The 11,573-nt window shown below is 37.8% G+C and overlaps 1 protein-coding gene across 1 annotated transcript; it reads right to left on the reverse strand.

Annotated features, from left to right (window-relative positions):
- Positions 1 to 7,858: 7,858 nt before the first annotated feature.
- On the reverse strand, positions 7,859 to 10,034 carry LOC141595848 (protein DETOXIFICATION 51-like). The gene has a single exon (XM_074415801.1). The coding sequence runs from the start codon at positions 9,654 to 9,656 to the stop codon at positions 7,941 to 7,943; it is 1,716 nt and encodes a 571-aa protein (XP_074271902.1). The 5' UTR covers positions 9,657 to 10,034; the 3' UTR covers positions 7,859 to 7,940.
- Positions 10,035 to 11,573: the final 1,539 nt, after the last annotated feature.

Below are 11,573 nucleotides of genomic sequence, written 5' to 3' on the forward strand. Positions count from 1 at the left end.
TAGAACACTTAATAACATATATCCAATTTTAATTTAATCAATTAAGGAATTTTGTAAAACTCACACTAAAAATCACGAGCTATTAATTAACCCAATTTCTAGTCTAAATTTCTCAAAATGTTCTCTTGCAAGTGGCTTAGTAAAAATATCGGCAATTTGATTTTCGGTCTTGCAAAAGATAAGTTTAATATGTCCTTTTTCCACATGATCACGAATAAAATGGTGACGAATATCAATATGTTTGGTTTTAGAGTGTTGAATAGGATTTTTGGAAATATTAATTGCACTCGTATTATCACACATTAAAGGAATGGAGTCAAAAATAATACCAAAATCCAAGAGTTGTTGTTTTACCCAAAGGAGTTGAGAACAACAATGTGCCGCACTAACGTACTCACTTTCGGCCGTAGAAAGAGCTACCGTGTTTTGTTTCTTTGAGGCCCAAGAAGTCAAACAAGGACCCAAGAACGTTGCAATTCCGGAGGTACTCTTTCTATCTACCGTGCACCCCGCATAATCCGCGTCCGAAAAGCCTATAAGATCAAAAGGACAATGTAATGGGTACCATAGGTAGAGATTTTGTGTTCCAATCAAATACCGAAGAATTCGTTTAACGGCTTTGAAATGTGATTCTTTCGGATTTGCTTGGAACCTAGCACATAAACATACGCTAAAGAGAATGTCGGGACGACTTGCGGTCAAGTAAAGAAGTGAGCCTATCATACCTCTATACACCTTATCACTAACATTCTTACCGAGTTCATCCTTGTCCAATTTGGACCCGGCTACCATAGGTGTATCATGAGGCTTACCATTAGTCATCCCAAATTTCTTAAGCATTTCTTTGATATACTTTTGTTGATGGATCATGATTCCATCCTTTGATTGCTTAATTTGGAGCCCAAGGAAGAATCCTAGCTCACCCATCATGCTCATTTCAAACTCCGATTTCATTAGTTCCGAAAAATATAAGTAAAGGAGTTCATTTGTTGCACCAAATATAATGTCATCAACATATACTTGTACAACCAACAGTTCACTGGACTGTTGCTTCAAGAACAATGTTTTGTCAACGGAGCCTCTTTTAAAACCATTTTCAATAAGAAATTTTGACAATCTATCATACCAACATCTTGGTGCTTGTTTTAAACCATAAAGAGCTTTGTCTAATTTGAAAACATGGTTAGGCAAATCATTGTTCTCAAAACCCGGTGGTTGCTCTACAAAGACATCTTCTTCCAAATATCCATTTAAGAAAGCGGTTTTGACATCCATTTGGAAGAGTTTAATGCCTTTGTGAGCCGCAAAAGCTATGAGCAATCGTATGGCCTCAAGTCTAGCTACCGGTGCATAGGTTTCATCGTAATCAATACCCTCTTGTTGGTTATAACCTTGCACCACTAGTCTAGCCTTGTTCCTTACGATTTCTCCCGAGTCATCAAGCTTGTTGCGAAAGACCCACCTAGTACCGATGACGGTACGATTAGGCGGTCTAGGGACTAAGTGCCATACCTCATTTCTTTTGAATTGATTGAGCTCATCTTGCATGGTAAGTACCCAATCTGCATCAGTCAAGGCGACTGTTACATTTGAAGGCTCAATTTGAGATAGGAAAGCATTATGGGCACAATACTCATTGAGGTGAGCGAGATGGTTGACGGATGATCTTGTTCGAATTCCCGAGTTAAGATCACTTGTGAGATTAGAGAGTGGATGAGAGCTTTGATGTTTCCACTTCTTTGGAACAATGGTTTCTTGTTCCCCCTCAACAAAGATCGATCCACGATGTTTTTCTATTGGCCTGGAAGGTTCTTCATCCTCACTGTTTTGGTTTTCTTCAGTTCTGGAAGTAGAAGCAACAGTCGTTGGGTCTGTTGCTTCCAGAGAAGAATCAGAGGTGCTACGTGTTCCCCCTGAATTGTTGATCTCCTTTGAAGGTGACAGTCTCTGTGTCTGTTGTAATTCAGTGCTGGGAGCTTCTTCATCCGTGAACACGAAGTCTTTTCGAACAAGACCAATCTCAAACTCATCATCTTCTTCCTCATCATCATCATCCATGTTTTGTACCTGACCAAACACACTAGATTCATCAAAAATGACATGGATGCTTTCTTCAATTAACAAGGTTCGTTTATTGTAAACTTTATAGGCCTTGCTATGATCGGAGTATCCAATAAATACTCCTTCATCACTACGTGGATCGAACTTACCCAAGTTGTTTTTACCATTGTTGTGAACAAAACATTTGCTTCCAAAACATCTAAAATATGAAATGTTGGGTTTTCTTCCACGCAATGATTCATAGGGAGTTTTATTTAAAATACTCCTTATCATGACACGATTATAAATGTAGCAAGCGGTATTTACCGCTTCGGCCCAAAAGTTCTTAGGCAACTTACTAGTTAATAACATTGTTCTAGCCATTCCTTCAAGGGTTCTATTCATCCTTTCAACCACACCATTTTGTTGTGGGGTTCTAGGAGCCGAGAAGTTATGGTCTACACCATTGTCATCACAATAAGCACCAAATGATGAGTTTTCGAATTCGGTTCCATGATCGGTTCTCATTGAAACAAGTTTTAAACCAAGTTTATTTTGAATTTTTTTTAACCAAATTAGAAACTCATCAAATGTCCCATCCTTAGAGCTCAAGAAGAGTGCCCAAACAAACCTAGAGTAATCATCAACAATAACACACACATAACGACTACCACCTCTACTTCTAGTTCTCATTGGTCCACACAAGTCGATATGTAAAAGTTGCAAAGGTTGAGATGTACTCATAATTCTTTTGGATTTGAAGGAACTTTTAACATGTTTACCTCTAGCACATTCATCACATACTTTATCAATGTCAAATTTTATATTAGGAATGCCTTCAACTAAATCAAGTCTTTTAAGGGTATTAAGAGTTTTTGTACTAACATGACCAAACCTTTTATGCCATAACCAAGGATCATTGTTCATTACACTCATGCAAGACATGGTGTGACCGGATAGAGAGTTCAAATTAGTTAAGTAAACATCTTTGACACGTCTTCCTTCGAGAATTAGTTCATTAGTAGTGGCATCAAAAATTCGACACATATTGGCACGAAATTCAACAACATTACCCTTATCACAAAGTTGAGAAATACTAAGGAGATTATGTTTCAAACCTTTGACAAGCCGCACATTGTCGACACAAAGTAAGGATGACTTACCAACTTTTCCAATACCAATTACTTCACCTTTCTTGTTGTCACCAAACCTTACCGTGCCACCATCATACGCTTTAAGTGAGAGGAATTGGCTTCTATCACCCGTCATGTGACGAGAGCATCCACTATCCAAGTACCAATTGCGGCCGCCTCTCACCAAGCCCTACACAAGATTAGTTTTTGAGTTTAGGAACCCAAATGAATTTGGGTCCCTTTTTGTGATCAACATAACTTGTGGTGTCTTTCTTAATGTCCATTTCTTTTAATGCTTTGGTGTTCTTATCAATGTCATTAAAACGTTTTGTACAACCATTAAAAACATGACCATTGTCACCACAATAATTGCAAATGATGTATTCGGGAAGACCTACATACTTCCTTCCTCTAAAATCGTTTTTAGGCTTCTGGATGCAACAGTCAGTCTGACTGTTCCATTTGAACCCTAAACCAGCAGATTTCTCACATATCTCGGTTTGATTCGTGAGGAAGTTTAACACGGTTTGACTTCCTTCCCATTTTTCAGTGATGTTCTTAGCATTGACAAGCTCATTGGTCAAGTCATTGACACGAGAGAGAAGATGCAAATTCTTTTCCTTTTCTCTTTTAAGTTCATCATTATTAGTACTTTCTATGGACAATCTTTTCTCAACAATGAAGTCATGGGTGTGATTGTTGAGTTTAGACACGAGATAAATGATTCTTTCTTTGGACTCTTCATATTTAGATGTCATCTCGTCAAGTCTCTTGCTTAGATCAACGACTTCATCGGATCTATGGTGAGGAGAGGACCTAGAAGTGCTACATTCGGGCATACCTTTTTGAAAAAAAGTAAGCCTATCATGGAGATCTTCTATTTCATTTTTGAGACAAGCAACCTCACTTTTAAGACACTCATTTTCATTTTCCAACCATTCACTTTTTCTTTTAAACTTGTCTAAGTCGGGTTCAGAAGCAACAGTCTTAGAGACTGTTTCTCTTAAGTCTACAACTTCAACTACAAGGTCATAGATCTCATTTTCAAGAGCATCTTTGTCCTTCAAAATGTCATCACGTTCCTTGGTTAGTTGGGAAACTTGCATCATCAAAGTTGTGTTGACATTTTCAAGGTCAGAGACGTCCGTGGGGGTCAACCTAAGATGCTCTAGTTCTTTAGTCAAATGTTTGTTTAACTTGTTGACTCTTTTGACTTCATTATATGCCTCAGAAGTGACAGTAACGCAGTCTGTTGCTTTTAGTTCGTTTTTCAGATTAAAGTTCTCTTGAGCAATTTCCTCAAACTCATTTTGCATTATATCAAGCTTATTAGTTTGAGACCGACACTTATCAAGAAGTTGGTCAAGAAGCTTACATACTTTCTCTTTGGAGTAAGTTCTAGCCTTGGCCTTTAGATGATTTACCTCGTTGTCGGAATCGGAGTCGGAATCGTCGGGGTTAGCCATGAGGCATCTTAAGTGTTCAAGTTTTGAGGTTTTTGAGACTTTTTCTTTACCATGATTTGCAAGACACATTTTAGCCTCAAGTTCCTCCTCGATGAGTTCCTCATCTTCCTCGGAGTCGGACATTCCCCATATAGCACTCATGACTCTATGTTTGTAGTCCTTTTTAACCTTTTCTCTTCTTTCCTTAGATTTGATTTCTTCCCACTTGGGACATTCTTTAATTTGATGAGTTTTATCACCACATTTAAAGCATCCCATGGTGGAAGTAGGTCGTCTCTTAGGAAAGCGTTTTTTCGAGTAATTATTAGTGAACTTTTTGTTACCTTGTCCATTGACCAACCCGGCTAAGTTCCTTGTGAACATAGCAAACTCGTCTTCCTCCTCATCTTCTTCATCACTTGGAGAAGATGTGAGGGCGAGACTCTTTCCCTTTGATGACTCACTAGAATGCTTATCGAGATTAAACTCGTGAGCCATTAGTGATCCCATTAGTTCATGAAGAGATAGGGTTGACAAGTCTTTAGCTTCCTCTATGGCGGTGACTTTAGGTTGCCATTTAGGGGTTAGACTACGAAGGATTTTTCGAATGATGTCCTCGGACTCGAAATTCCTTCCTAGACTTTGAAGCTCATTAATAATACAAGAAAAGCGAGAAGAAAAACTATTTAAAGACTCGTCCTTTGACATTCTAAACATCTCATATTGTTGCATGAGAAGGTCAATACGGTGTTTTCTTACTTGGGACGTCCCTTCATATGCAAGTACAAGGGAATCCCAAATAGATTTTGCCGTAGGACACCCGGAGATTCGACTAACTTCCCCCTCACCAACACAACGTTGAAGAATCGACATTGCTTTGGAATTCTTTTCGGCAAGCTTGAAGTCGTTCTCATTGTAATTTCTTTCCTCTTTTGTCTTGGTGAAACCGTTAAGAATATCGGTTTCCTCAATGGCAAGAGGTCCATTTTGGATGATGTTCCAACATTGATAATCGATACTTTTGATGTAATGTTCCATTTTGAGTTTCCACCATCCAAAATTCGAACCGGTAAAGACCGGAATCTTGGAGTGTTTCTCGGAATCCATTACCCACGAATCAAACTCTAAGGCGGTTAGCCTCGATCAAGAGCACGAGGCTCTGATACCAATTGTTGAGTTTATGGATTCAAGTACCTAAGAGGGGGAGGGGGTGAATTAGGTACTCTTTTTAAAATTTTAACTTCAACTTTATTGGATTAAAGTAAGTTAAGTGAACAAAAGAGATTAGAGGATACTTTGAATAATATTGAAAGATTGAACAAGTATCACGATGAATGTTTGTTTGAAGTATGAAAGCAACAATCGTTCTCGATCGTATCTATTTGTCTCGGTTTGTGGAGTATTACACAAACCAAATACGACAAGATGATGAATCTGTTACTTTCTAAGTTTAAGCGAAACAAAACAAACAAACAAAGTAAAAAGCAAATGGAAATAAAATAAGAACAATGAACACGAGATTTTTGAATTGGTTCGGCAAATACTCAAGTGCCTACGTCCAATCTACCTTTTTATTACTTTCCTTTAGTGATCTACTCCGACAACTAAAAGACCCTTGTAATAAAAGACGCCAACCTACTCCGGTTGCAAAGCTAGTACAAGAACTACTCCGTTCTATGACAAGCTAACTCGCAATCTACTCCGATTGCCAACTCACAACCTACTCCTATTGTCAAGAGTTAAAGACTACTCCGTCCTAAACTCTACTAACACACTTAAAATGTAAAGGATCAAGTTTCCACTAACACATTCTTAACAAAGAATAGAGGTGGACAACTTTTACAAGATCAACACTTTTAAGCAAGAGAGTTTAGTATAGAAAAGCAACAATAGAGCTACGATCGTAGAAACCGAAAGACACTTGAAGACTTTTAAAGGATTTTGCAAACAAACACGATTTTTAAGCTTTAAAAATAATTTGCAAAGTTGGAAGAATTAATTCGAAAAAGTCTTGAGGATTTAATGAAGGAGGGACTCGGTATTTATAGAGGAGGTGAGTGAAGGGGTTGCTAGGGTTTTGAAGGGTCAAAGACCTCACATGTGAAGACCATTTGCAACCACCCAACACTTGCACCAAAAAGGAGTCTTTTGCAAAGGTAAGAATAGAGAAAGAAGGTTTGAAAGATAACCTTAAATGCTCATGCAAAATCAGAAAACAAAGGATGTGAGACAAGTCACATGATGACAAGTTAACACAAATATGGCAAAAAGCAACTTTTGTTTTCTTAAAAACCAAAGGATTGAATTTGCATAAAGAGGAAACATTTTGAATAATTCAAACCACTCTTTATTGGATACTACCTCCTTAATAAAAATCTGATTTTTATCTTTGTAAAATGATAATCACGAGAAAGCTTTTGAGAGATAAAAGGGACTTCAAGTTTCTTGAGTTGTGGCATAATCCAAACAGCTGTTTGCGTGTAAAAGCAACAGTCGTCTGGACTGTTTCTATTACTCTAATATACTTAACTTTCTCACTTGTACATTAGATGACACACGACTAATTACAATGGGATTAATAACAACTTCAACACTTCTTAATCCAAGCTTGATTACATCATTAATCCTGAAAAGGTAAACTAAGATAACACAAATCAAATGGGCATGTTATCATCAACATAAGGAACCCAACATACATAAACTCTTTGAATGATATATTCGAGTATTTGAAATTGTTTCGTACAATACTTGTTGTTATGTATGTACTACGTAATAAGTAATATGAAATATCAATACAAGAGTATATCAATACAAGAGTATTGAGTTGATAAGCACTATCATGTATTTGGTTTATATCCGACCCACATACACCTATTAATTGATGTATAACGTTGTATGAATAACAACAACAACAACAACAACAAAAACGACATTATTAGTAGATGACTAGTATTACTGACTTATTACTGTAAGTGTAGTGGAAAATGGAATGCTGTCATTTTCCTGACATGTATGTAAAAGGTGATACTGAAATAGTATCATCCAATAACACTGTATCACTTTATATGTAGGCATCAAATTATGCATAAATATTGTAAGCTATAAACGCGTTGTTAAAACCCTATTTCAAAATTAAATACTCCATTGTTATCATTCACACTCACACTTAATCAACCAAAAAAAAAACACTAGGTCCATGAAGTTGTGATTAGAATATCTACTAACACAAAATTTTAAAAAAAAAAAAAATTAGAGTTACATGCTTTTAATTAAAAAAATTAGAGTTACATAATTATAATAACCGATTAAAATATAATACATTCTAAGATGAAGAAACCAAGATGCAGATCAATGTCTCCTTTTCATCATCATTCTGACTAATTTTATCATCTTTTTCATCATGCAATAGCAAGCTTGTGTCAACACTACTTGTTTCTGTTGATAAATAATTGGGCCCACCACTGTGGGCCAACAACTGGGCCCTTTTTGCTTGATGGGCCCAATCTGTAGTCCCTACCACATATAACAACAATCCAGCACAGCATATTTGGGCTGATAGAAGCCCAATCCAAAGCCCACAAAACCCGATTCCAAGGTAAAATGCCAGCCCAACTGCCACTGGCATACCCACTCCATAAAATGCACCCAAGTTCACGTTTGCTGCGGTTGCCGGCCGGGCTGTCCCGCGGACCACCCCGCATGCAACGGTTTGCGGGCAGTTTCCGAGCTCGCAGAGACCTAATATTGGGAGGGCAGCTGCGGTTAAGGCTAGAATCTCCGAATCATGGGTGAACATCCGTGCCCATACATGTCGGGCTCCGAAAGCAAAGAACATTGCAACCAGGCCCATAATTGAGGCCCACATTATACCAACTATGCCTGAGAGTTTGGCCCGTTGGGCCCGGCCCGCACCGAGTTCGTTTCCGACGCGGGTTGAAACAGCGTTGCTTAGTGATGCTGGGAAGTTGTATATTAATCCAGTTGTTTGGATTAGTACACCCATTGAAGCCACCGTGGCTCTAGGGTCCACAAGGAGTCCACATAGTACGATCATGATCTCGTACCACCACCACTCAAGGCACACCGAGACGCAACTTGGAGCCGCAAGTCTGACTAGCGGCTCCCAGCCAGTCAGGCATTCCCTGTTCGGTGGGTTCCACGTTTTGACGTGAAGTCCACCGAGCCAAACTTGTGTCACTAGTACTGCTAGTGACACAAGGTTGGACGCTGAGGTAGCAACAGCTACCCCAACGATCCCTAGCTGGAGCGGTCCAACTAGAAATACCATGATTGGCACGTGGAGGACCGCTCCAGCTAGGGATGCCACCGTGACAGGGCGAGTAATACCTTGAGCACGAAGGTAAACTTTGATAGGATGGTAAAAGGAGTTGGTTAAAAGATCAGGAAAAGAGAAAAGGATAAAAGTATGTGCTAACTTGGCAATTTTGGGGTCTTGGTGAAGGTACCCCAATATAGAGGACATATGAAACCAAAGGAAGGAAATTGGTAAAGAACAAAGTAACAAAAATATGACACATCTTTGTAGAGTTAATGACAAGAGTTTATATCTTTGTGCACCAAATGCTTGAGCACATAAAGGCTCCATACCCAAAGCTAGACCGGAAAAAACCGAGTAACCGGTAATGTTGGCAAAGGCGATAGCAAGCGATCCGGCCGCTAATTCGACGTCACCGATCCGGCCTAGGAAAACCATGGATAACATGGACCGGGAGTACAATATTAAATTTGTTAATAGTATGGGAATTGCTAAGGAAAAGAGTGAACCGGTTTCTCTTACTACGTCGGAAATTGATGGGTTTGATAATATTGATAATGGGTTGTTATTATTATTATTGGAAATGGGTTCATACCCTTCATTGTTTTTTTGCATGATTTCATTTTCCGGAATATTATTTTTTAATGATAAAAGGTCTAAGTAAATATTATTATGGGGTGGTTTGGCTGGTATAGGAATTGAGGTTATGGGTTTTGTGGTGCTAATAGTAAGGGAATTATCACTTAAGCTTGGATTACACATTTTTTTCAGAAGTAATATCAGATACAGAAACGACAATTTTAAAAATCTAACTGAGTAAATACGAAATTTTTCTATCGTTTTATACTCTTTTCGATTTCTAGTTGTTGCTACTCGTCCTTACTCGGATCGCTCCGTGATAATTTAAGTGTATTTTGTTTTGATGAAAAAAGATAAGTATGTAGAAGAGGAAGATGGATTTTTTTTATTTTATTTATTTTTTTTTTTTTTATTTTTTTGAGATGGGTTTGGAGAGAGTGGGGAGGGAGATACTCTCTTAGAGAGCACTCAAATTGATTCTGTTTCCTATCTTTGTTGTGTGTGTCAACTAAGAGTTGATGTGATGAGGGTGACATAATGGACGTTGATGGGGGTATTAATAGGGATAGCAAAGGTTGAACCAAGTTATATAATAATCAAAGAAATGTTTGTGGGTACTTTTTAATTCTCTCTTTTTGAACTATACTTCAAAACTAGTCTTATAAATTTGACATGGGTGGACTATTAATGCTTTGCGTTGTGTTAATGTTTTCCTATACACAAAAACGGACACTATTCGTCACAAGTGAGTGACGGGGCACTTCCCTCTTACACAAATGCAAGTGGGAGGGTAAGTGGGGTGAAAATGGAGCGCCCCACTTGCCTCCCACTTGCATTCGTGTAAGAGGAAAGTGACTCGTCACTCACTTATGACGGATAGTGTCTGTTACAAGTGAGACTAGCTGTTTCCTACATAAGAGTTTTATAATCCCCATCTTTTTCATTTGTGTATATTTGGTATTTTTTGTGAGGGGATAAAAATATGATAATTTTGGACCACAGAAAATATAATACCTTCACTTATATAAGGAAGATGGCTTAGTAAAAAAAATGCAATTTAAAAAAGAAAAGTTTACGCGTTACCCTTGAGGTTTGATATTGTGCATAAGATACCCAGTTTTTTTATCAGGAAAACTTTAAGAGGTCATAACTCGCCTTTACGATTTCAAAAAGGGACTTTTTTTTTCAAATTGATCATCTTTTTTATTACCGCGGCTTGAAGAAAAAAAAGTTGTCGAGTTTGGAACTCGTGACTAAGAGATATGGTCACTCAAAGTTTGTTCGATCAAAAAAACTTTGACAAACAAAAACTCCTATCCACGGGATCCAAATACGACAATTTTTTGGTAAATCGTAATTCTCGGAGAGATGATCGATTTGAAAAAAAAATTGTCACTTTTTGAACTCGTAAACATGAGATACGGCCTCTTAAAGTTTTCTTGATCAAAAAATTGAATATTTCGTGTAAAATGTCAAACCTCAGAAAATACCATGTGAATTTTTCGTTAAAAATAAATTAGCAATTTACCGTTGGCACTATTGAACATTGCTTTCATTTCTTGTAGGGTACACATGTTCATCATTTTTTTATAGAGAATTATTGTATTAATATATTAATATGAAATGTAAACTAAAACTTAAATAAATAATAGTGTAATTATTAGTATGTAATTAGAATCAAGATTTGAAAACGTAGTAGAGATTAGAGAGTAGAGAGATATTGTGTGAGGATCATTGTTGATAATGGTAGGTATTTATAGAAGAAAAGACAAGGGGGGGAAAATTAAAAAGGACAAAAAATAAAAAGTCCTTGGGGGCAAAGACAAGTTGGACCGCGGTCGAGCAAGACTTCGGGTCACCCAGGGTGGGGTGGGTCATGGATCGGGTTAGGCTTTGAAGTCCTAACCCTAATCAGCTCAATCAAGAGGCGGGCAGAGTTAGGCTAAACTTACTCATACAACAGCCCGCCCGCCAACTCTAACAAAATTATTTACGGAACCACGCACTTCAATGATAGGTCCAAATTCGAGTAGGAAGCTAAAATGCTAGGGAAAGTATAAAGATCGATTCAAAAGAATCTCTAATCATAAATACATGACG

This window comes from Silene latifolia, chromosome 8 (assembly GCF_048544455.1).
Source record: "Silene latifolia isolate original U9 population chromosome 8, ASM4854445v1, whole genome shotgun sequence".
In the NCBI taxonomy this organism is placed as follows: Eukaryota; Viridiplantae; Streptophyta; class Magnoliopsida; order Caryophyllales; family Caryophyllaceae; genus Silene; species Silene latifolia.

Coding starts and splice junctions, on each gene's coding strand:
- LOC141595848 (XM_074415801.1), bottom strand. CDS start 9,656: ATGTGTAATCCAAGCTTAAGTGATAATTCCCTTACTATTAGCACCACA.